This window comes from Arvicola amphibius, chromosome 2 (assembly GCF_903992535.2).
Source record: "Arvicola amphibius chromosome 2, mArvAmp1.2, whole genome shotgun sequence".
In the NCBI taxonomy this organism is placed as follows: Eukaryota; Metazoa; Chordata; class Mammalia; order Rodentia; family Cricetidae; genus Arvicola; species Arvicola amphibius.
In genome coordinates this window covers 56,577,301-56,602,651 of record NC_052048.2, presented here as the reverse complement: position 1 = coordinate 56,602,651, position 25,351 = coordinate 56,577,301, and the positions used below count along the sequence as shown (strand labels likewise).

General features: G+C 48.8%; 1 protein-coding gene across 1 annotated transcript; it reads right to left on the bottom strand.

The window, feature by feature from the left end:
- Positions 1–327: 327 nt before the first annotated feature.
- Positions 328–25,306, bottom strand: Xpc (XPC complex subunit, DNA damage recognition and repair factor). Its single transcript, XM_038317797.1, has 16 exons — positions 25,138–25,306; positions 20,110–20,320; positions 18,095–18,201; positions 16,356–16,476; positions 14,836–14,920; positions 14,090–14,247; positions 13,585–13,705; positions 12,143–12,232; positions 10,474–11,331; positions 8,775–8,935; positions 7,267–7,348; positions 3,908–4,042; positions 3,660–3,829; positions 3,095–3,188; positions 2,236–2,325; positions 328–1,328 (listed from the first exon to the last, which is right to left on the bottom strand). Exons 1-16 carry the CDS (start codon positions 25,229–25,231, stop codon positions 1,113–1,115), a joined length of 2,793 nt encoding a protein of 930 aa, XP_038173725.1. The 5' UTR covers positions 25,232–25,306; the 3' UTR covers positions 328–1,112.
- Between the last annotated feature and the right edge of the window lie 45 nt (positions 25,307–25,351).

The following is a 25,351-nucleotide window of genomic DNA, read 5'->3' as shown; positions in this document are numbered from 1 at the left end:
GCCTGTCAGGCTCTGGTGCAGGAAGTGTGAGAATACGGTTTCCATGGTGACCCTAGTCTGTTTCCCTACCAGAGTTTCCAATATGAGTCATAGCCCAAGTGTTTTGTTTGTTTGCCTTGGTAAGAGTGACTCAACATTTTAAAGACTCAAAGATGAAGTAATATTCAATACAGTCACACACACAAAGCTTTCTCGGTGTGTAAAAGGGGTTCCCAGCCTCCATGAAAACAATCCTGAACTTTCTCCAAGTCTCACCACACACACACCAGTCTCTGTTACCTAGATCCTCTTAGCTGGTTAAAACCTGAAAGAAAATGCGCAGCCAAGGACGTTTAGGTAAATGCTTTATTTTCTGTAAAGATTTTATTAAAAGGGCTTTTTCTCCTGAGTAGATGACATATACCAGCTAAGTAAATGTATCCAGAACCGAATAAAATGTAGTCTAACTAATCTTTTACTAACGTTTTCATATTCTCCCTTTGCTTTCCCTTTCTTGATTTTAGCTCGTTGTTCTAGTCTTCTGCTACTGTAAAATCAATCCCAAAATGCCTTGACAAGAGATGGCCTGCCCCTCTGACAAAAGAGCACCAGGCAGTACTGGAAACCTGACTCGGGAAAAGTAAGCATAAAAAGTAAATGCCCTGGGCCTGCAGGAGAGGAGAGCAGAGCATCCCAGGTGTGAACGGCATTAGAGAAGGAGGGTATGTCCTCAATGCTCCCATACCCAGAATTTCCCAGTGATTTCTATTTAAAAAGCAAATGTAAAAAAACAGCCAAGGCATGGTGCCATATGCCTGTAGTATCAGCCCCCAGTTTAAGGCAGGGGGATTTTGAATTTGAAGCCAGCTAGGGCAACAGATAAGACTCTCTAAAACAAACTCACATTTCCAAAGATGGGAATACGAAGGTCCAGGGTCAGAAAGGATCCCCCAGGAAAGTGTTCCAGACCCCAGAGTGGGTTCTAGGCAGCTTCCAGCACCTCATGGGGATCTGGCTGGGCTGGCATCAGACCGATCTGCAGCATAACTTCCACTTGGCCTATAGTCCCCAGGCCATCCGCTGTCTGCCTTTCTCAGCAGACAAGAATTGCCACCTGGCCTGGTGAACACTCGCTACAGCTTCTCGAATGGGAAGAGATGGGAAGCCTCTGCCGCCCGCCTCTTCCGGGTCATCTTACGGTACTCAGGCTTCGGCTCTTCTTTAGCCTCTCGGTTTTGTGGCCAGGAGGCAGCCAGAACTCTGGCTGTTTCTGCTTGTGAGCTGGTCCCTTCCTCTTCATCAGAAGAGAGTCCACCGCCCGCATTTCCATGGGGAACTACTGCCTCACTCTGGGGGGAAGACAGTGGAGGGGCCACAGTTAATTGTTAGCCGACTTTAAAAGGCAGCAGAGTTCCCCAGAAGAATCCAGTCTTAAGTCTGGGCCCCTTGAAAGACAGGCTGTGTGTGGCGCTGGGAGGGCCCAGGCTGCCTTACTGGCCTTCCCCAGCCTAGGAGCTCACCTGAGCCTGGGACTTAAGTGAGAACCGCAGGTGGAAAGAGGGTGCCCAGGCGGTGGCAAACAGGTGCTGCCGTGCGTGTCACCTCACCCTGACACGCATGCTATTTCCAACCACTCAGTGCTTAGGCCCAACCTTCAGCACTACGGGATCTGAGGGGGTACCCGGAGGCTGGCTAGGTTAGCAGGGGAGGGGTCCTGGATAGAAAGGGAAGGCAGCGTGTGGGTGGCCAGGAGCCAGATGAAGGGTCCATAACAGGACTCAAGTGAACACATGACTAAAGTGTCTTCAGCAGGCAAACAGGCAATGGGAAGGGAGGCAGATCAGAAAGGAAAGAACATTTAGAGCACGGCCTGATGAGTGTCCTTAGTACCCATCAGACAACTGCTCTAGGTTCTGCCTGTACAGAGATGAGAGCCCTCCCCCAACCCAGCACTGCAGACAAGGACTGCAGGTGTGTCGTGTGCAGGCCCGAAGCTGACACGGTACTAGGAATCCTGGAAGCCAACAAGTGCAGACGTAGAAGGCCCAACACACCTGAACTGCCTGCATGGAACTCTGTAGCCAACTAGACCCAGCACAGACGTCCAAGTCAACAGGACACAGGACAGGGCAGGAGTAGTTAGAGGAGACAGGCAGGCTTCCTAATATAAAGCCACCTATACTGTGATGTCACAGAATGTGGGCCTGTGACTGAGTGGTAACCAGACTGCTTTGCCTACAAAGGCCCCGCACTGACCTTGGCCCCGTATCGGAGTTGCAGCCTCTCTCTGATGAGCAGTCCTCTGACCAGCAGCTTCCAGTTCCCCAGTGCCCGCTTCTCCTTTTTCTGCAGCAGAAATAAAGGGAGGAAAGGTGAAGCCATGGCACCATCAGAGAAATGTTAAGGCAGAGCCTGACGCCCTGACATCGTCTATACAATTCAGCTTGCAAAGTCTTCCTGCCTGGGGAGATGCCCAGTGGTTAAAACACTTGCTGCACAAATGTAAGAACAGAGTCTGGGTCCTTAGAACTCACATAAATGCTGTGTGCATGGGCAGGCCTGCCTGTAACTCCAGCTCAGAGGGTGGACACAGGATCCCCAGAGCAAACAGAGCAAACTGTCTGCTGTCAGTGAGCTAATTCTTCCTTAGTGAGTAAGGTGGAAGAATGACCAAGGAGGATTCCAGATATTAACTTGGGGCCCCCACACACAGCACGCAGATACACACGTGCACACACCATACACACACGATAAAAGGTAAACAGGGTCTCCCATCACAACAAGTCTTGCTTCCAAACCAACAAGTCAGATTTAGTAAGTAAAGTCTTTTATAATCATCACTGACTGGAAGGCAGCGATCAGGTCTAGGACCTGGGCCTTCCAAGTCAGGGCTCATAGTCCCTGAGCAGTCAGGTAGGGGTCAGGACAGTGGACATGGAGTGTGGGAGGAGCTGTTTCACCCAGCATGCACCCCGAGGAGGCCCTCCACTAAGTCAGAGCAGCAGAAGAGCTAACACGGACTTTCCCACCTTCTTCCAGGATGCACGAGTGGCCTGCGCAGGCACCCCCGCTGGACCTTGCCGCTCTCCTCCAAGGCCCTACCCACACCACTCACCTCCTTCTCCTTCTTTTCAATGATGGCCTGTTCATTCTCCCAAGCAGTCAGCAGCACGTCTCGGAATTCCTCACAGACAACGTAGCCATCAGTTCTGTAGAGACAGTAACAGATGAGCTCCCTCAGCTGCCACCTCCTCTGCCCTTCCTCCTCCCTTGTCCAGAAGCCAGTGGCCCTTTCTGAGCACTTGGGGCCCTGATGGACATTCCTGGCCAGCCAGTGACAAATGCCACCCATGCAGGAGCAGGCTTGTGGGAACCTGTACCTCTTCCTCCACAGCCCCTGCCTAAGTGCTAGAGAGTCCTCAACCCTAGTCCCCACTTCACACAGGAGAGCTCAGGACCTAAGGAGGCTGATCATAGTTTGGTCCCCAGCCTAGAACCAGCACTAGGGGGCAGTGCTTCAGTCTACAGTACCAGGACACTCATGGCACTGGGTCTGCTGCTTCCTGTTAGAAGCTGGGACTGATTAGAGAATAATGTTGACTTTACACCCAGAGCCAAATCTGGAAAACAAGTGCCACCAGCCTCAGCCTCCCACCTGCCACCGAAGGCCCCTCACGCACACTGGATGGCAGTAGCCTCCGTGGAAATCGAAGCCAGTGATGGCCTGCACGCAGTCGATGCCCAGCTTGCGGGCCACACGGTGCAGGTTGGGCAGGTGCATCTGGACACAGCCGATAGGCATCATGCTGGGCAGGAAGAGATACACGTTCCCAAACTCATTCCGAGGCACCTGCAGAGATGGGCATGCCAGGAAGTAGCTGGATGGAAAACAGAGCAGCCTATTCTGAACCCCCAGAGCTGTCCTTACCTTCCCATCTACGGCCACAGGGGGCTGATACTCCTCTGTCTGCCAGTGACCATAAAGGGCCAAGTCATTGTAGTCATGCAGCTGGGGTTCCGAAAGCCGGGCTTTCCGGGCACGGTTGGAGAAGCCTTTCACCATCTACTCCAGAGGAAACAGCCAGGCGGTAAGAAAGGCTTTCTGCTCTGGGCACTCGGTCCACACCAGGCACTGAGTGCTGTCAATCTGAGAGAAGTGGGCCTTCACTAGCCAGTTCCTGCGGGGCACTACATGTTCTCAGGGCTGCCTCTTTCCTTCAGGGAGGGGAGGCTGAAACAGAAGTTCACTCTGTAGCCCAGGCTGGTCTCCAGCTCCTGATCCTCCTGCCTCAGCCTGAGTCTAGGATTACAGGAGTGCTATCATGCCTGACTCCGTGCTCAAGAGGTGGGCCCACTCACTTGTCTCTCAGTTTCCCAGATGTGCAACACAGACACAAGCGATACGCCTAAAGCACTGACTTCCATTACAGTGAAAAAGTGGCCTTAGAGATGAAGCAACTTTAGGTACCATGTCGTATAGGTGACAAGAGCCAGGATCTAGCCCAGAAAACTCCGGGATCTCTGCAGAGTGGTCAACAGCTGTCTACCCTAGTGTCACCTGTGGGAAGCAGTGCCTATTCAGGACCCCCAGTGCACAACAACGCCTAGCAGCCAGGACCTAGATTCTTCCTAGGGAGTAAGGGGTGAAAGGAGAGGAGTGGCAAACAAGTTACATCACAGACAAGAGCAGCACAGGCAATGGGCCTGGGCACAGAGGCTGTTCTAGTGTAGGGGTCATGTCAGCAAGCTTTGCTGTAAAGGGTTACATGTGGCCTCTCTCATCCTTTAATTCTTTTCCTTTTAAAAACCTTTGAGAAAACTGGCAGGGCACTGGTAGTGCACGCCTTTAATCCCCACACTCAGGAGGCAGAGGCAGGTGAATCTGAGTTTGAGGCCAGCCTGGTCTACAGAGCAAGCTCCAGAACAGTTCATGCTACACAAAGAAACCCTGTCTAGGAAAACAACAACAACAACAACAAAAATCCAAAACAAAACAAAACAAAAAAACACCTTTGAGAAAACCACTCTTTAGATGAAGTGCCCACCAACGGGAACACTCAGGTTTGGTATGGTCCAAGCGACCTTGTACACCCCGTGCAAGCCTAATCCTCTAGGCATAACCTCTCAGCCACTCAGCAGACTTTTGGTTCTCACAGTCTCCTAAAGTAGCTGTTTGCTCTGGTTAGGTTTTACTTTAACTTGACATGACTTAGAGTCAACTTTAGAATTACCTTGATCAGACTCCCCCTTGGCCATCTGAGATTGTCTTGATTGATGACTGATGTGAGAGGGCACAGCCTACTGTGTGTGCACCATACCTGGACAGGCGGGTCTGGCTATTTATGTAAGAAAGCTAGCCGAGCAAGCGAGCAGAGCTCCTCCATGGCTCCTGCCTTGTTCCCTTGATGACGGACTGTGGTATGGAAATGCAGGCCAAATAAGCCGTTCCCTCCCGCAACCTGCTTTTGATCATGGCATTTACCACAGCATCAGAAAGCACTCTAGGCCACTGTTCATCTAGCAGTGTCCAGTGAGGTCAGTGGGCATCTCTTATGTGCCATGACGGCAATGGTTGCACAGATGGGGAAGAAACAGAGCAGGCTGACAGAGCTCAGGCTGTGTGGGAGGTGTGGGGAACCCAGGGTAGAATGGGAGCAGACCACAGCAAAGCTGATCAGAACACAGCTGGAGGGAAGGGGACTGAGGACCCCAGCACAGAGAGAACAGCTTCATCTGGAGTCTGAGTATGGTCTAAAACGGAGGAGGCAGGTGCTACAGCATCAATCATGCACCACGTGAGGCCACTGACTGAAGTGATGGGCAGCTAGGGCAGGTTTGTCACAAAGGTCACTGTGTCAACAGAGCAGTAACACAGGGAATGCATTTGATCGAGGAAGACGACTTGACTGTTGTTAAGAAAGAGACACCGAGACAGGAGTCAGGATGATGAAGATCAGGGCAAAGATACTGGAAGTTACACACAGAATTACAAATAAGGACTATATAAAATTTAAGTATCTCGAGCTGGGCAGTGGTGGTGCATTCCTTTAATCCCAGCACTCAGGAGGCAGAGGCAGGCAAATCTCTGTGAGTTTGAGGCTAGCCTGGTCTACAAAAGTTAGTTCCAGGACAGGTTCCAAAGGTACAGAGAAACCCTGTCTTAAAACAACAACAACAACAAAACAAAAAACCCCAAAAAACTATCTCAGATATTTTTATATATTTATATATTTAAAACATATTGAAATGCTATTTTCAATATATTTAAATACTTTTTGTGGTTTTTATATGGATACTAAAAATTGTAATAGCCCTGGCTGTCCTGGAATTCACTTTGTAGACCAGGGTGGCCTCGAACTCATAGAAATCCATCTGCCTCTATCTCCCAGGTTCTGCGGTTAAAGACGTGTGCCATCATGCCCAGCTTTGACTACTAAAAACTGTAAGTGTGTGACTTTTACTGTAATTCCACTGGATAGCACTAGTCTGGGAAGGAGAAGGCCAAAGGCAGATCCCAGCAGGCCTCTGGGTCCAGCAGACCAGCTCCATGCACTCAAGTCACTGCTGGCAGCAGCCACTATTGAAACCTGCCACCCCTTCCTACCAAGCTGAGGGCTCTGATCCACCAGGGCTCTGCTGTCACCTGACAAAGAGCAGTAAATGGGCATATAATGGCCACTGTGCTCTGCCATTGTGATTGAGCCAATGCCTAGAGAAATGGCTGTAACACCTTGCTGAGTGCATGGCCCTCACAGACAACTGACCTGAAGATGTCATACAGTCAGAGCCAAGGGTTAAAAGCAGGGCCTGTGAGTCCTACTGGCAAGTCATATCCTGTCTGATCTAACTTTTTCATTTGTAAAACTGGCATTGTGGTATTGATTCCTAGGGTCACTGAAATGCACCAGATCACATATAAGCAAAATGCTTGGTAAACTGTCATGCAGGGCAACCAGGCTAATAGGTTCTCCATGAAGCAGAGCTTGTAACTTAAAAGTAACCCAGCAACCCAGTACTAACCTGCTGGCCTTCTAGTTCATAGCATGAGTCTCCGAGCTACTTTCTGGCCTAAAGTTCTTACTTGGAAAACCTATTCCCTATATAATATGCCTTATTAATAAATAATTTAATTTCCTCAAACCCTGCTCAAGGCAGAGAAAAGGCTATTTCTGGCGGCCTCTCTGGCTAGGCACACCTATCCAGCAGCGCTTCCTCACTACCTCTCCTCCCAGCTCTTGCTGCCAGCAAAGTCTCTCTCCCTGCCCCCTGCAGGCAGCTCACTGTTACCTTGTAGGGCACTTCTCCAAGCCGCACCACTCTTGCTTGCTTCAGCCATGTGTCCTTGGAGTGCAGAGTATGCACACAATCCCTAAGGGAAGACAAAGCATACTCAGTGCACACTGTATGGATGAAAGACCTCTGGGCCTCACCTGAGCCTGTATGTAGTTGATGTGGGCGCAGCCCTGCTAATTCTCCTCCCAGGCTTTACCTCTCGCCTGGAGCAGGCCCTTCCTGCACCACACAGCGCAAAAAGCCTCACCCCCAGACTGCCTGTGCCCACCTGCGACCCTTACCCAGCTGGAGCTTTCTTCCTGAGGCTTTGTACCTAGCTCTTTGGCTGCCCATTTCCCAGGACTGCCATCCGAAGCCTATGGTTCAAGCTCTCTCTGTGGCCTGTAGGATGAGGTTAAAGCCAGCACGAACAGGTGGCGGCACTCACCAAGGAGTAACTGCTGAGGGCTGGGGACACTGAATGTTGTGGTCAACTCAGAAGAGGACTGTAAGAAACTGCCTGAAGGAGCGAACAGACTGTGGTGGAGGAAGATGCATATGCAAGCAACAGATGACTCAGGGCCTGTGCTCAGGGCAGAGTCGCCCTGGTTTCACCACTCCGAGCTCAGTCGTATCACGGGCCTGCAGTCCTCCACTGCCAAGCCTTCTTCAACAGACATGCCCAGCACCTCCTCAGCTTGCAGGAGTCTGCAGAGCCCAACCCACAGCCTGAGCTTTGTCCGTGTGCTCTCTACTGCTCTTTATCAAAGCTGCAGCCAGTGCAGCCCAGCACAGCATGGGGCTCAACTCGGGCCTGCTGCAGTCCCCACCTTCCTGAGCCTCAGCAGCCTTGTGATCAGCCGGGACAAGCAGCTCATCCTCTACCTCACGGGGCTGCTGCTGAGGTAGCATTTCTCTGTTAGGGTAGAGGCTCCGCCCTGCACTCCCCCTGGAGTCAGGTCATCTTTGAACACCCAAAGGACTTCAGACAGGGAGAGAAGCAGCAGGCAGAGGGGCTGATGGGTAGGTGCCCCGTAGATACTCCTAAAAAACATAGCCAGGAAGTGCACACAGCACTCTCAGATTGAATGGCAGCCTCCAACCATTGGAATGGCTATTACCAGTAACTTCTGGTAAGGGCAGTGACTGGCACCACTGCGTACTGCTGGGGGGAAGGTGAATGCTGTGGCCACCGAGGAAACAGATCAGTCACCCCCTCCCCCCCAAATTCCTGTAGTATGCAAAGCACGGACTCAACTGACGGACAGCAGCATCGCTCCCAACAGCCAAAAGGAGGGGCCTGAACATCTACTGACACAAATAAACAAAATGTGGCCTCTCGGGCAGGGAACACACTCAGTTTTAGGGAAGGAGAAGCCAGCAAGATGACAGGGCTCAAAGCAGGACCTGTTCCCCATCAGAGGACTCCCCCTCAGACTGGGTCTCTGCATTTAATAGGAGGAGCCTACGCAACAGGTGCTAGTCCCAGGCCACCAGGAGGCCAAGGAGGATGCTTCACACACCTGGAGTAGACAGCTTCTCCACGGCAATACCCAAGGACTGCAGCTGTCTCAGGGTAGATGGCCTGGAATTTCAAGAGGTGACGCTTCAGGGCATATAGAGGGTGGTTCTTATATGTGCCAATGGAAGTGGGCAAAGGCTCGTCCAGGTGCTTTGCCTGAAACTGCAAAGGCCAGAAGGACAGTGGTGAGCATGCTCCTAGAAAAGGAAGAGGGTATGAATGGGCTGCTATAAATGAACCCATTCTGACAACAAACGTTCCAGACCCATCAGTGACTTGGTGACATTGCCAGGCACAGTGGCCGTAATGTGTACCAGCATCAGAAAGGGATCTGTCTCCAATCCATAGACACCTTAAGCCTTAGCATACCAAGCCCACACTACCATAAGGCCTGACATCAGTGACATCATCATTTTATATCAAAAGCAGGCTCGAAAGTTTTACAGCAACCACCGTGCAGCTTTTCTGAGATCCACACAAGTCTTGTACTTCACTAAGAATTCTGGTTATTAGTAGGAAATTCCACTGCTTTGAAGCAAATGCTGTTTCCCAAAAGCTGGCTTAAGCTTTCTCTTGGCATCCCTTCAAAACACTAAGGAGCTCCTACAGACTGGCACTGCTTAAGTTTCTGCCCTCAAGGATGGACAGTGATAAGGGCATATAAACCAAATAAACCCTTTTCGCCCCATGTTGGTTTTGATCAGTGTTTTATCATGACAACAGAAAGCAAACTAGAACAACCATGGAGCAACTACGGTGGAGACAGCTGACTGGACATCCTGACACTTCAGTTAGGTACAATGCTACCTGCAGGATTCCCACTTAGCCTGTCGCCACTAAACAGGCAACTAACTCCACATGGGCTGCCGTGCACCCCCTAAGGCACCGAATGCTGCACAACCCCATGCTCTTCCTATCCTGAGTGGATGCAAATTAACCTCTGGTCAACGTGGGCGAGTTCTCATGCAGAAATGCAGAGTTCCACCCAACACGGGACTGCTGTACACAAGCGACCCTTTCCTTGCTGCCAGGCTTCATTCTTGACACAGCTGTGTTACATTTTAGAAGTCTCTACTTCTGCCTTGCCTGACTTCTTGGTTGGCTAAAGAGCGTTCTGTGTTCCAGGTCCCTCCCTTCCCAGGAGACATGTTCTATTTGTGTGAGGTGTATCTGTGAGCTATGCATGCACATGGAAGAGGTGTGGCCACTCCGGGATGAATTATTCTCTCTCCCTCATGGGACCACAGAGCCTGTAAAGTACCTTCAACCTCCAAACTACTAACAAGGTAGTAACAAGGTAGACGTCACACAGCCCTGGGTTCAAAGCCTAGCACTTGACCACCTGGCTCTTGAAGCCTTTTACCAATAAAACTATGGCAACACTATCACAGCAGCGTGAGCGTGGAGAGCAAGTCACAAGCAGCTTTCCTCCACTATTCTTGTCTCTACTCCTGCTTGAGTTCCTGCATTCAAGAGAGACTATGATACAGACTGTGATGGGGATGTGCAAGTCAAATGTTGGTGTGATAATTAAATATAATCAAATAGAAAAGTACATATTTCTATGACTAATATAAATGTATTCAGAAATATTTAACTAAACCACACTAAAATATCAATGTACTGCTGGGCGTAGTTATGAGCAGAAAAGGGCAGTTTGATTGCTGCCCAGTGTTGAGCCTGGGCGGCCAGTGTCTTACCTCCTGGTCTTCCTTCTTCTCCCTCTCCGTAAGTGGGCTCTGATAGGGTCTCAAGGTCTCTGTCCACCACTCAGCATCAACCCGGCACTTGCGGGTTGACGTCATCCAGGCTGGGTCATACCTCTGAGTGACGTCTCGGACCCAGCCATCACTGTCAATGCCTACAACATAGGTCATGGGTTTGGTGGCATATCTGTAACAGGTCAAAGGCTGGTCCACCACACCGTGCACACAGTCCACACACACCCACTTTGCCTGTGGCTCACAGAACACCTCCAGCCACTGGTCTACACCAGCAGCTTTCCTGTCTCCTGTCTCTTCACCACCACTGGAAACCTTCTTGCCTCTCTTACTGCCTGAAGAGCTTGAAGATGCTGCTGGAAAGCTTGGTGGCCCACGCTGTGTCTTGGAGGCACTCTTAGACCTGGCCTTTGACCTCTGAGGAACTGGGGCCCTCTTCTGCTTCCGCGGGCCGGGCTCACTATCCTCATCAGAGGAATGCTGGTCTTCTCCGCTGGAGAGTTCGAAATCAGAACTACTGCCTGCCTCTTCACTCCCACTCTCTTTGTAAGACACCTTGGCAGTCACCCGCCGTGCCCGGGCACGCGCACGGCCCTGGGTTTTCTGCTTGGCTTCCTCTCCCTTGCTGCAGGAGGGCTTTCTCTGCCGCCTGCTGCCCGCAGTGGCCTTGCTTCTCTTCCCTCTGGCATCCGCCCTGTCACTGTCCTCAGAAAAGGTTTCCTCTTGTTTGATTCTTTTGCTGGTCTTGGGTGTGTTGCGGCTTTCTGGAACTTTACTGGAAGTTTCTGAAGAGCCTCCAGGACTCTCTAACGATGTCTCCGCGGACAAGTTCTTCCCCTGAAACAGTAACAAACCTTGGTACTCCTGGGCATCATGCTGTAGTGTGTCTGTAAGTCCAGTACTTCCGAGGTGGAGGCAGGATGATCAGGAGTTCAAAGTCATCCTCAACTACAGTGAGTCTGAGGCAAAAATGAGCTACATGAGACTTTCTCTCAAAAAACAGAGCGGGGAAGAGAAAAGGAGGGAGAGATACATTAATTTTGCCATTCTCTGTCTTATTTGTTCCATAATTTAGCTAACTCATGATAATCAGTCTCAGGCTCAGATGACTTGACATCCCAGTTGGGCAGCACTGACATCCTTCCTCGTGTATTTCAAAAGGCAGAGTCCTTCACCCATCAGCCCTCCACTCTGCTAATGAGGATGGGTGACTCTCCACTCAGTTCACATGCTAGAAACATGAGCTGGGAAACCAGTCCTCTCCCGGAAGACTCAGTGCACACCAAGCTCAGGCTGCTAAACACCCACTTGTGTGTCCATCTCCTCTAATACAGGGGAGCACAAAGCAGGCTCAAAGGAGTCCAGGCTGTACGAATATCAGCTCTTAACACTATGACATCGTTAGGCTGGCAAGGCAGCTCAGTGGGAAAGGCAGCTGTTGCCAAAACTGACAACCCGAGTTCAATCCCCGGGACTCCACACGGTGGAAGAAAAGGACAACTTCCACAAGTTGTCCTCTGACCTCCACAAGTATCATGATACACACACAAACATAAGGTAAATATAATAAAAAATGATACTGGCCAATTTTCTTTAAAATGCGTGATTTCCTCACTCTTCCTTTCTCTAGATGCCCCAAGGGCCTCACCTTTGCTACAGATGGCTTCAGTGGAATGGGCTGGAGAGACAACACCAGTCGGGTGAGCAGCTGCAGCGCCCGAAGAATCAGAAGAAATATCTATGGTGAGAAGAGAGGATATATTTGACTGGACAGTGTAATGAAGCTAACCCAATGCGCTCTGCTGCTTGGACAGGAGACGGTGGAAACCACGCCAGTCGGGGACACTGTTGTAAATGACACTGCAGAGACTCAGCTCACAGGAAAAGTCACTATTTTCCTAAGAAGGATTGCCTGTAAATATAAAGACTATCTCTATACTTGATAGCACCTATCACTGCTACAGCTTGTCAGTCTCTTCCTGCTTACCCATCTTTTGATTGGCCTATAGTCAACAAGTGTTATAAGTGTAATTAAAATAAAATGAAATAGTCAGGGAAGGAAACACGCTAATACAAATGTCGCTAGGTCACACATTTGCTTACTGTGTTCTGCCCTCCACACTGAATCTTTTACCTGGAGGCCACAGCTCTGAGTTATTGACCTGTGAGGTTGGGAGCTGCTCCCTCAGAGATAAGCCTTGTGGTGGCAGCGACAGCGCATTGCAGCGAGGTCTCCCCAGATCCTCACGCTGGTCCCCGACCTCTCTCATCAGTAACTACCACACCTGGTGAGAGTCCCACGTGAAAACCAGAAATAAGAAAGAAGGCCGTCTCAGATGCCATGTGACCATGGGAAAGCTATTACCCGTGACTTCCTCCATCTGGATTTTTAAAAAGCAACGTGTAAAGCAGCAGTCATGTGGTGGTTGCACACATCCCTAATCCCAATACTCAGAAGGTTGAGGCAGAAGTCAACCTTCTGGGCCAGCTTGAACTACATAAGAGACCCTATCTGAACCAAGCAAGAGCTGAAGGAAGCAGCTCATTGGCAGAGCAAGCATGCCACCCTCAAGTACCTGGCTGTAATCCCTGGCATCTCCCTACAAAATTGTGAAGATCACCAAAGACAGACAAAGACCAAGAAACCATCACAATCTGGAAGAAATTAAGGGACTCAACAACTCAGTGCAGTGGGTGTCCTGGAACAGAAAAGGCAAAGCCAGGCATTGTCTATGGTCTGGCTGGCAGCACTGCACCCAAGGCAGCTTCTCAGTTCCTTGGAAATAAGACTGGAATGAATTAGCTTCTGCCACTAGCTGAGGTGTCCCCACACAGGCTGTTTAGCCTGAGGCAATGCCTGCTTCTCCTTCCCCATAACTCTAAGAAGCTGATGAGAGAAGATAATGACAATAACAGTACCTGGCATATTAAGTTCTTCAAAGCCAAATCTCGGGAGGTCTAAAGAAGCCAGGTATTTGGCCAGACATGCAAATGCAAAGTCCAGTCTCTGTGCAGAAAATAGGCATCCTCCAAGGATGACACCATATTTCATTCCCGTTAATGAGCAGTGCCACTAGAGGAACCACTTACATAGACCAACTCCTCATCATCCCTCGCGGAGTAAATGGCAATTCTCCTCCCCAAGGTTGTCTGCAGGCTGTCCTGCTCACTGGCTGAAAGGTCCGCATTGACTGTGAAGGTTCCAATGAACCTGGGGAGACCAAGTACTCCTTTATATAGCGCCAAGGTGAAGAAAAAGTTCTAGTCTTTTACAGCCAACAAAACCAACAGCAAGTGATTCTTACTCACCTACCTGCACTGGCTCTTCTCAGACCAGCTAGCTAAAGCTGGCCACCAATGAAGACCCAACTCAGTTGCCACCTACGTGGGCACCCTTTCCAGACTGCCCACCTGAGGGAAGCACCCCGTTTCCTACATTCCCCTGCCTCAGAACTCCTCATACACAGTGCATATGGTTCCCAATGCTTCCTTCTCCTCAATGTTATGCTCCCTTCTGATGCTAATTGGCCACTACAGAACTGGCCTGAACCAGCCCAAGAGAAACCCAGCTCAGGAGAACAGTAGATGGCCTTACCATTTCACCAGGTTTGAGAGGAAGATGGTGTCCCTGTGTTGAAGTGGCACCTTGGTAAAGCGAGTTGGGATGATAGAGAGGCCAATGGCCAGCAGATCTGGCTCACGGCAGATGTTATTTCGATAGAAGCCACTGGCCAGCAGGCACAGCAGGTGAACCTGTGGAGGGGGTGGAAGGAGCATGCGTGGAGGGAGAACTGAAGAAAGCAGGGATATTGCTGCCAAGTGCAGATGTTTTGTGGACAGGAAAACACTGGCTGTGCTTCTATACACAGCAAGTACAAAGGCTGGCATCAGCCATATCCCATGGCTTTGTGTCTCACTCCCTCAAAGAATTCATCGGTTCACAATAATAACTTTTCCTCTCAGCAGCACAGGCACACTACAGGACCTCCAGGTGAAGCATCACGCCACCTGGGTCTGCTGCGGTGAGGACAGCAGGGAACGTGGGTGGGACACAGACTGCTCAGAGCAGCTACTGGAGGCCAGGCATGACTCTCCCTGTTTTCCACTCACCCTCCGCTGCTGGGCACCCCACTGTAACTCCCGCCCTGCAACCTCACCCTTCACCAACCTACTGCAATGACAGTAACGCTGTCTACTCTCTCCCACGTCCACACAAACTCTCCACCTCCTGCCCTCAGTGCATCTTTCTTCCCCACTTCCTGTAAGCCTGGCCTTCAGGGTGGCACCTAACTTCACACAGGCCTGTCACCTCTGGACCTTCCTGGTCCTCCTTGCCATCACCTTGTGCATGTTCTCCTGAACTTCCTTATTGAAGCGCTTCAGCATCCTCCGCAGGTACGTCTCAAGCTCCATCTTTATCTTCTCACTGAAACACAGTGAGAGACCCAGGACTGAAGCTGGAAACCACAACCCCTCACCATGGCACGGGAGTTGCTCGCCCCGTTCCCTATACAAGGCTGTGCCACTCAGCCAAATCAGCAAGCGGCCACCATCTACTCCTTCGCTATGGGGAGAGAAGTCCTCAGTGAGTGCTGTCCTGAGTGAATGTGTGCTGTTGACATGGTCACGGCCCCAGACTCATGGGAAAATGGCAAAGCCACCCCTTGCCCATGAGACTCAAAGAAATGGCAAAGGCTTCACTTTCCTTGGGTGTCACATAACATCCTTGTTCCTATGGATGTTAATAATGTAAGCAGAGAATGTCCACCATCGCTCCCCACCATGTTTACAGCCTGAAGACAGCTCCCCTACAGAGACTGCTCCTACTGAGATGACCTAAACCTGCTCCCTTGACCCAGCTGTACACGATAAACCCTGCCACCTTGTTTATTTCTATGTAATAACCCTGCCTCCCTGTTCAACTCTACGTAATAGACACTGAGCTTTTGGAGGATTGAGCTTTCTCTGTTCAGGATCCTAGACCACCTGACCAGCTTTCTGTCCATGTGTCTGTCTTTTCTTCATTTCTTTCTTGCCCCAGTCTGGTCTGTCCCTGGAGTCATCCTGGATACAACACTTCCCACCTGCAAACTGCTCACAGGACCCTAGGCAGCCCCAGGATGTGGCATTTCCCATCTGTAAACCCACTCTTGGACACTGTACAGCCCATCTACCAACCCCTCCCAGCATCCTATGCCTTACCCACAGGTCTCAAGTTCCCTTCCTTCAGAATCCTAACTGACTTTCTCCTTAAACGACCACACTGACACTAAATTAAAGAAGGCATTTACATGACTGTTCTGCAAAATCTTTCACCCGGGGCCCACTGATCTGCAGGAAAATCTTGCACTTCCTGAAAGACACAATGTCTCCCTCCTCCCTGCTTAGTAACATGAGTGGACCTCAGTAGTTAGCTTGTATGCTCCATTTTCCTAGGTCATCAGAGGCTACAGAGGAACTGTGCACCCTATGAAAGGTGGGTGCTCCTTCCACGGTGGGCACCATCTCAGTCTTGTAGTGGTATGTGGTAGGGACGGTTTGAGTACCATGTCAGCCAGTAGGGGATTCAGGTCTTGGATCCTTCACTCACTGGTTAAGTGGCTCCTGGACTGTCATTTAAACTCTCTGAGGCTCTCATTTATGAACCTGCTCAAAGGGTCAGGTAAACTGAGAGACAAACAAAATGCTCAGTCCTTGCCACGCACCTCCACCTCCCACCCAGACACCCAGGTGTCTCCTTTAAGTCCTTCAGGCAAACCCAAGCTCTCCCCTGTGGCTTCAGACCACTCTTGACATGCCAAGGCTTTCTCCACGTCTGCTGTCTACTTTCAGGACAAGAGCAAAGAAGAAGGCCCGCCTACCTTTTCTTACGTGCCTTCACCTGCTCCGGTGTCTCAATCTCTATCTCCACTGCCTTCACAGGCAGGACAGACTGTGAGGTGGCAGAATTTTCTCCCGTGTCCAGCACAGGCTCAGCAAGTTCTATCAACAGTAATTTTAAAAGTTAATAACAATAACTGGGACTGGAGAGATGGCTCAGTGGTTTAGAGCACTGACTATAGAGGACCCAGGTTCAATTGCCAGCACCCACATGGTAGCACAAACCATCTGTAATTCCAGTTCCAGGGGATTCAACACCCTCTTCTGGTCTCCACGGGCAGCAGGCACATCGTGTACAGACATATATGCAGGCAAAACACTTATACACATAAGTTAAAGTAAATAATAGCTAATAAATGGAACAATATCAGGGTTCTGCTGGGAAAAAAAATGGAATATACAGGTAAGCCCCCGAGACGCCCAATTTTTTATCTGATAAAACTAGAATATTCTAAAAAGAGGCCAGAACTTTTCAAAGCAGGCATTACTCTACAAAGCCAAAGAGGAAAGAAGGAAAAAGAAAGTGTTAAGTATTGTGGCATGTATCTATAATCCAGCACTCAGCAGGCTGAGACCATAGGTCCTACGTCCCAGGTCAGCCTGGACTGCACAGCCAGTTCAATAGTAGAGACCTTACCTGAAAACAACAAGGGCCAGGGGCTGGCAAGATGGCATGCATCCTAATGACCTGACTTTGGGCTGGATCCCACAAGGTAGTGGAAAAGAAATCATGAGAGTTGTTCTCTGAGCTACACACACACCTCACACTCACACATTCACACACAGACACAGACACACACAGACACACACTTAAAAACAAAAACAAAAAAAGGGATAGGAGTTACAGTTCTGTGGCAGAACACATTCCTAGTATTCCTAAAGGTTTAATCTCCAGCACCAGAAGTAATTAATAAAGGTAGTACATGGTAAGGGGACTTTAGATTTAAAAAAAAAAAAAAAACAAAAACAAAAAACTACAAATGATTTCTAATCTGGACCTAGAAAAAAAAAACAAACAACAGAGCTATAAAGGGTTTTTATAACAACTGAGGGTTGTTTTCAGTTTTTTGGGTGTGATGAGGTTTCTCTGCCAGATAAGACAGTGCTATCTTCTTGGGAAAAGAATGCTACAGGATTTCTGAAACTCATTTTCAAATAGTTACAGAGAGAAAGACACGTTAAATATAAAGGACCAGTTTTGCAGACTACTCTCATTTCTTTGCAAATCTGAGCCTTGTCCAAATAAAATGCTGAGGGCGCAGGCATGGCCCACAGAAGGTAGCAGGGCCTAACATTAGCTACCACTCTCATGGTGTGGACTTGGGACTCAGGCACCCGCAGACTTCCTCCTCAAATTTTGCAGCCTGACTGGGCACCATTCATAGTTGCAAACAGTTTACAGAATGCTGCCAGTAAAGAAACATGCCTCGGACAAGCAAAGAGCTTGCCCTCACAGCTATGCGGGGTCAGGATTGTGCAACTCTTCCCAGCTGCAGGCTTCCTCTAGCATTGTCTCTGTTTAGTTTCCTTATCAAAGCCACTAGAGGAAAAAAAAACACAAGCTTCCTTGCTAACCCAAGGAATTTTGTCACTTAGAAGAAGTCCCGATTGCAACTATATTTCTTATCATTGTTTCAAAGAAAAACAAGATCGCAGCATGTGACTGGCTCCAAATAGCAAAGGGACTCCAACAGTTTGGAAAACAAGATAGACACGGTACCTTCCACCTCCTCCCAGTCATCCTCACTGTCGTCATCATCGCTGTCTCTGTCCACCACCTCTCTCTTTGGCTGTTTCTTCGCCTTCTTGCGGTCACCTGGAGACTCCCTGTGTACGGATCAAAGGTGTAAAGGCTCACGTATCCTAGTGTCACACCCAGGATACGCAGAATCTATAGGATTTCTTCTGTTGACTGCTGCAGTCATATCCACGAAGATGATGGACAGCCAGCTCTCAGAGTCCTAAGCTATGAGGTGGGAAGAGCTCAAGTATAAGGTTACTCTGCTGCAAAGCAAAAAGCTTTGTTTTTAAAACAAATCCAGAACTTATTAACTCACAATCCATGTGGGGAAAAAATGCTGTGCCTTGAAATGGTAAGGGCAAAATTAAAGCCACAGTCACAGGAGTCTCAGAAAGCTGAGGTAACTGTACACACATGCACATAGCTAGAGGCCAGAAGAGAGCTTCATATCAGCCGAGCGGCCTGTGAACGAACTCAGAGAATGCTTTTCTATTGTTATGTAGCCCAAGGACGCTGAAGCTGGCACAACTCAAACAGGATAAGTAAGGTGTGATCACACATGGACCCATAACCAGGATCAGACTGGGCAGCTGCTAGTAGGGGAAACCAATGCAGATAAGCAGCTAGCTAGACAGCAGCACACAAGGTAAACAGTTGCTAGAATGTTGACATATTTCTGCAGATTCATGCATAAATCCCGCCTGCAGCTCTGGGTTACTTTTGGCTTGTATAAACATTATGAAACTTGGTATCAAGAGGAAAACCAGCCAAGATTTTAGCACAGGCATTTAAAATGACCTCAATCTTGAGCTCCAATAACATTTTTGGGTTTGTTTGTTACTTTTTCTCAATGTCATAGCAACAAAATTTCTCCCATGCCAAAGATTAGAAATACTTCTAAACTATAGGCTGGACCAGTCAACCCTCAGGTAAGAGTATTTCTTGGTAGCTCTTGACCTATCTTTGTGTGGATATCCCCAGAGATGTAATTCAACACCTGAGGGGGGCAACCAGGAAGCATATGAACCATGGAGAATCTGCCTGCTTCCCCTTGCTCTTCCGCTGGCCTACTACTGCCCTCTGCTGGAATGTAATCCCATCATGGACAGCAGGTTGGATTGATTTAGAAGCAAAGGAACCCTTCCCAGTTTTCCTCTATTCATCTGCCCTTCCTTCAGCTTGCTGAGGCTGGATAATGAACTAGTCTCATGTTCACTGTCCCTCATACCGAATAAGAATATTCACCTACCACAAAGGCACTCAGCATCTGGCAAACTACAGGCCCAGCCCCAGATGCCACAGGCCCTATGAACACAAATGAAGCTCACAGTTCTAGCTGAGACCAGAGAGGTCACACGGCATTGTTCTAACTGTCATCTGGCAGACATACCACACTCTTCAGCAGCAGCAGGACACGGGAGCGGAAAAGACCAAGTACTTGTGGAAACTAGAGCTGATGGCCTCAGACAAGCATCAGAAGGGACAAAAGGACTCCAGGTAGAGGGGAACAAGAGCACAAGACAGGGGACAGGGCCTGGAAGCGCGGCTCAGCGGTTAGTGCTTGCTTACAACACAGGAGGCCTCAGGTCTGATCACCCAAACAATGAAGAAATAAAATAAACAAAACTAAGGGCAGCAGGGGACAAGAATGTACCCAGTGAAGGTTCTAAGTCCAGTTGGGTAGCAGTTGCCAGTGCCAAACACCGGGATGGCAGGAAGTCTCTTGCCTCTCTGTTGAGTATCTGTGAAGTTGAAAGAGAGCACTGGGCCAAGAATCAGGAACCCTGAACTCTGTTCCTGAGTGTGCTATTAGTTAGCACTCTGTGAGGTGCCACTGAACTCACCAGGAAACTGAGATCTCCAGCTCTTGCTGGTCTGGCTCTCTCTGGAAATGCTTAAAGAGCCTCCTTCCTCCCACATTCCCTCAGAGAGCGAAGAACAGCTGCCATTATCCTCGACTCTCTGACAGGACCGTCCCATGCTTGCTATCTCACCTGAAATCGTCCCGGTCGTCTCCATCGCTGAGGGCTTCCTCCTTCGGAGCCTTGAGATTCTTAGATTTAGCAGTGGCTTTGGTCGCTTTCTTTTTTGCAGGACCTTTTCCGGGGTCTCCTGAATCTCTGCAGCCTCTCTTCCTCTTTCCTTGGGAAACTCTGGAGACAAGGCACTTCTTTGGGGGTTTCTGTTTCTCATCTTCAAAGTCATCTAGGGAACAACACAGAAAGGCACAGGGGCTGCTTCTGTGTTTCGGGAAAGTGGAGGATGTAAAGGGAATAGAATTCGATGATGCTTATTGTTTCTCTTTCCGTGACAAAACACCACTGCCAAAGCAACTCGGGGAGGAAAGGGTTTATTGGGCTACACTTCCACCAGCACTGTGCGTCACTGAAGGAAGTCAGGACAGGAACTCAAACAGGGCAGAAACCTGGAGGCCCAGGAGCTAAAGCAGAGGCTGTGGAGTGGTGCTGCTTTCTGGCTTGCTCCCCATGGCTTGATCAGCCCGCTTTCTTATGGAAGGACCACTGGCCAGGGAAGGGACCACCCACAATGGTGCCCTCCCACACCAATCATTAATTAAGAAAATTCCTTACAGCTGTCTACAACTGGATCTAACGGAGGCATGTTTTTAAATCGAGGTTCCCTCCTCTCTGATGACGTTAGCTTGCATCAATCTGACATAAAACCATCCAGCACACTTATAGTTATCAAATTTTCCTTCAATTCTGAATATCCTGGGGAACATGGTGGTATTTACCTGTGATCCAAGCTCTAAGAGAATGAAGAAGGAGATTGCCAAAAGTCATAGGCCAGCCTGGGCAACAAGGCAAGAACCTGTCTCAAAAAATAAACCAACCAAACCAAACCAAAATACCCTGAATATCCCACCATGAAATGATTAACTCACCCTATGAAATGTAACTTTTTGTTGTTGTTGCTAAGGCGGGTGTGGTGAGCCCACAAGTATACAGTAAATGTGCAGCAGACAGATCTATTGGACTATCCACGAGAAGTGTATACGCACTCTCTACTTGGATTAACCTGTTTTTGTACAGCTATGGGGACATCTGTCCTTTGGATAAGCCACTGTCAATTCTCTAAAAATCTTGTGAAATCATGGCATTTCTCCCTTTTCTAGTCTCCCAGCAGTGTATAAACCTGACTTTTCCTGTAGGGCAATTGGATACCTCCCCACACACCTTGAATCCATGGTGTGGAAAGGATTCAGTCAAGTCCTTGTTCTCACAGCCAAAAACTACATAAAAATATTTCCCCACAAACTTTCTTTATTGGCAGTAGTCACTGATAAGGAGCTTCAAACAGGAGGTAATATGCCTGTTCTAACAGCAGACTCAAGAAGATGTAATCTATGGGGCTTCTGCTCTGACTTAACAGGCTACTAATATTCTGTATTTACCCTTTACCTTGGTTTTAACTAACATAGGATCATAACCCAGGAAATTAACTGTTTGTATTATACAGGAAAAATGCCCGAGTTGCTAAAACTAGCTTCAGAGAGAAAAAATTCTCCCCTGGGCACCCTGCTGCAGTCAAAAGCAGGATCCCCAGAAGAGATTCCTTTTAACTCAACCAGCTAGATGCTTATGCAAATCAAGGCCACAGGTTAGTCGCAGGGAATGTCAGTGCCATGCCAAGGCGCCCCCCCCCCGCCCCCCCCCAGATATAAGGTGCCTCCTCACCAGATCCACCTGTACCGCCTTTGGGATTGTTAACTTGTCTGAAACTGAAAGCTTTGTGCAGATCACCTCTTTTTTACCTCTTTTAACCCTTATGCCTGATGCCCCTACGCTTCTTCTTTTCACTTTCATTGTCCCCTAAGGAATAAAGAAATATGCAGGAAAAACATGCCTAAGTTGGTTAGTTCATTGTACCCCTCAGATCCCGCTCCCAAGCCAGTCTTCACTTATTATAGAAGTCCAATTCTGAACCCTGAGAGAGCGCTGAGGCTGGTACTCAGTAGCTCTCTCTCGATAGGCAGGGTCTTGGCATAGAGCGTTGACTGGCCTCGAACCTATACAAACCAGTCTGGCCTCAAGCTCACAGAGACCCGCCTGCCTCTGCCTCCTGAGTGCTCTGACTGAAGGTGCACCACCATGCCTGGTTTAATTAAATCGTTTTTAAGACAAAGGAAAAAAGACATAGCAATGATGTTCGCCATGAAATGTTGTTTTGGCTGAGTGTGAAAAAGCACAGACAGCAAGGAAATGGACCACTATTCTGCATTAGTAATTCCTAGAGGGCAGGAACAGGTGGCTTTTCCGTATTCTCTGCTGTTTATGTTTTGCATGATGCAGAGGAGTAGGGAAGTCTCTCAACACACCTCCAGAATAGTTTCCAAAATTAAAAGTTATCTAGCAGACCCAATCAGTCTCCTTGAGCTCAATGTCATTTAAGAATTACCACTGAGGCAGTCGAACGGTGGTGGCTCACACCTTTAAACCCAGCACTTGGAAGGCAGAGGCAGGTGGATCTCTGTGAGTTTGAGGCCAGCCTGGTCTACAAGAACTAGTTCCAGGACAGGCTCCAAAGCAACAGAAAAACCCTGTCTCAAAAAACAAAAAACAAAAAAAAAAGAAGAAGAAGAAGAAGAAGAAGAAGAAGAAGAAGAAGAAGAAGAAGAAGAAGAAGAAGAAGAAGAAGAAGAAAGAAAGAATTACCACTGTGGCTTCCTTATCAAGCTACTGAGACTTGACTTCCCAAGTCATTTAGGATGAATTCAAATTCTTTGGTTTTGTCTTCAGGCTGAGTTCCCTGTCCTGCAATCACCTCAATATTCACCACTCACATCTTCACACTGTGTCTAGCCGAGAGTCTTTAAGCATCCTGTTTTACATAGGACGCCCCCCTCACCACTACCGGACTTCCTGTGAAGAGCTCAAAATTACAAACAGTAACCGACTACAGTATTTGGATTCCAATACTGCCTCTTCCCCAGACCCGTGGCAGTCTGATTAGAGCAACTATATTTACTCATCACCACGTGGATTTACTTTTCTTGTTTTTCTTTCTCTCTGTTTAAATCTTGTTATGTTGACCTTATTTGCCTCCCCCAAAGAGTATCAGCATCCTAACAGCAGGGCCCTTGCCTGCTTCTTTTACTAGTATACTCCCAGTACTTAAAGCAGTGGCTGGAAATCACTGAATACATAGAGAAACTAATGAATTTCCCAATGAAGACATTAACACAGAGAAAAAGAAAACATGACGAGGAGCCTGTTCAGCAGCAAGATGGGAGACGATGTTCTTCATTCCCAACCATCAAAAGGAGCCAAGCCCCACTTCATTTGCATGCACAGGCGTGCTCCTCAAATGTTCTGTTCTGTGTAGAAACTACCTGACTGACGGACACCACATAGCAGATACTCAAGAAATGTCCTAAACGAGTACATGAACAAGGTGAAGCTTAAGAGTGGAGTAAGCAAACTCCTCTGAAGTTTAGGAAATATTATTTCCTAGTAGACAATGAATTTATAATGCCTACCTAATCGATGACAGTGTTGGAGGAGCCACGGGGTGGGTGTGGGGGGCCACTAAACTAGCCAAATTTTCTTATTTGGCTATTTTAGAAGGTCTAGCCACCCTTTCTCTAGCAGCATGCATTGGCATATTTAAAAATGTTTTTGCAGGACAAAAGATATGGCTCAGCAGTTAAAAGCACTTGATGCCCCTCCAAGAGAAGTCATGAATTTCCAACATCCAAAGGGGAGCGCACAACCTTTTGTAACTCCAGTTCTGGGGGATCCAACACCCTCATCGACCTAGCCTCTGCAGGCACAGGCCACACATGGTGCATAGACATGTATGCAAGCAAACACCCATATGCATAAAAAAATAATAAAGTAATTTTTTTTCAGGGATGAAAACAAAAGGAAGAACAAAATAGGATATGGAGGGAAATGAGCCTTGCTTTATGATGCTCATATTTTACTCAAGCAATCAGAAATGAAGATCACTGAGATCTCATTCTCTAGAACGAGAGGCTGACAGGGCAGTAACTGCTTCTGTGGTAGAAGGTACCTAGACAGCCACTACTTTAAGATGATCATGGAGTGTCTCAGACCTCAAGTAGAGAAGAAATTAGCCCCAGTAACTGTTGTGAAGAACATTCTACGCTAAAGAAACACCAAAGGCCAAGCCTCCAGAAAATAAACAGTATATCTGAAGAAGAGAAAGGTGGTCAGTAAAAGCCAGGCATGGTGGCATCCGTAAACCCTGTGATCAACAGGTTGAGAGGGAGAGATCCAGAACTCCAGGTCAGACTGCTGTTTAAAATAAACGGGAGGAAGTCAAAATTAGAGTATCTGGAGAGAAGACATGCTAAGTGAGGTAGATGCTATACATGGAGGACACAAGTCCATGAAGGTTTTCAGTAAAAAGAACGAGGCACATGATGTTCTTGTTCTACATCATCGGGCTGCAGTAAGGAGACCTGATGCAGAGGGGAGGCCAGAAAAGAGGCAACTTCACCCACTCAACAGAAGCACAACATGGACAGGATATCCAGCTGTGAAATAAAAAGATTGGGTACAGATTTCGGTGATTCCGAAGCGGAAATGAACTTGCTGACGAACTGAAGTTAAGAAACGGGGTGGGTAAGGGTGATACACTGAGATGGGACAACTGGGGAAAGGATATGTTTAAGGGAGAAACTGTAGTTTTTGCTTTGTTCAAGACCAAGGTAAGAAGCGCATCCCAAACCTGGGGCCGGACTTACAGTGGATGCAACTTGGAAAGAGATTCTCGCACTACAAGGTCTCCCTCGATCCTAGTTTTGGTATCTCTACGGCACCGGGAAACTGCGAAGCTTTCCTGCTCGGCCCTCAACACTTGCTAAGAGACTGGACTTGGCCCTAGGGGGTTACGGTAGGGTGAGGGCTGACTGCAGAGGCCCTGGGGCGCCATGCATCCGGCCCTGGAGACCTAGCTGCAGACGCAGATCCGCCCCGTCGCCCGCCCTAGGCTCCGCCACCATCGTTTTGCATGCCGCAGACTCGGTCTCTCACCCGCCTCGCTCTCCTCGCGCCGGGCTGCTTTGTTGTCCTCGGCTTCCCGGCCGCGCCTCCGCCGCCTTCCACCTGCAGGGCGCTTTCGAGCCATGCTGCCCGGCAGCGTCACTCCGGACTCCCGCGTTGGGCTGCAGTGAGTCTCTGCGTGCTCATCCCGCCCCGAGGCGGGCCATGTCTGGCCGCGCCCCCTAACGAGGGTTGGGGCACGCCC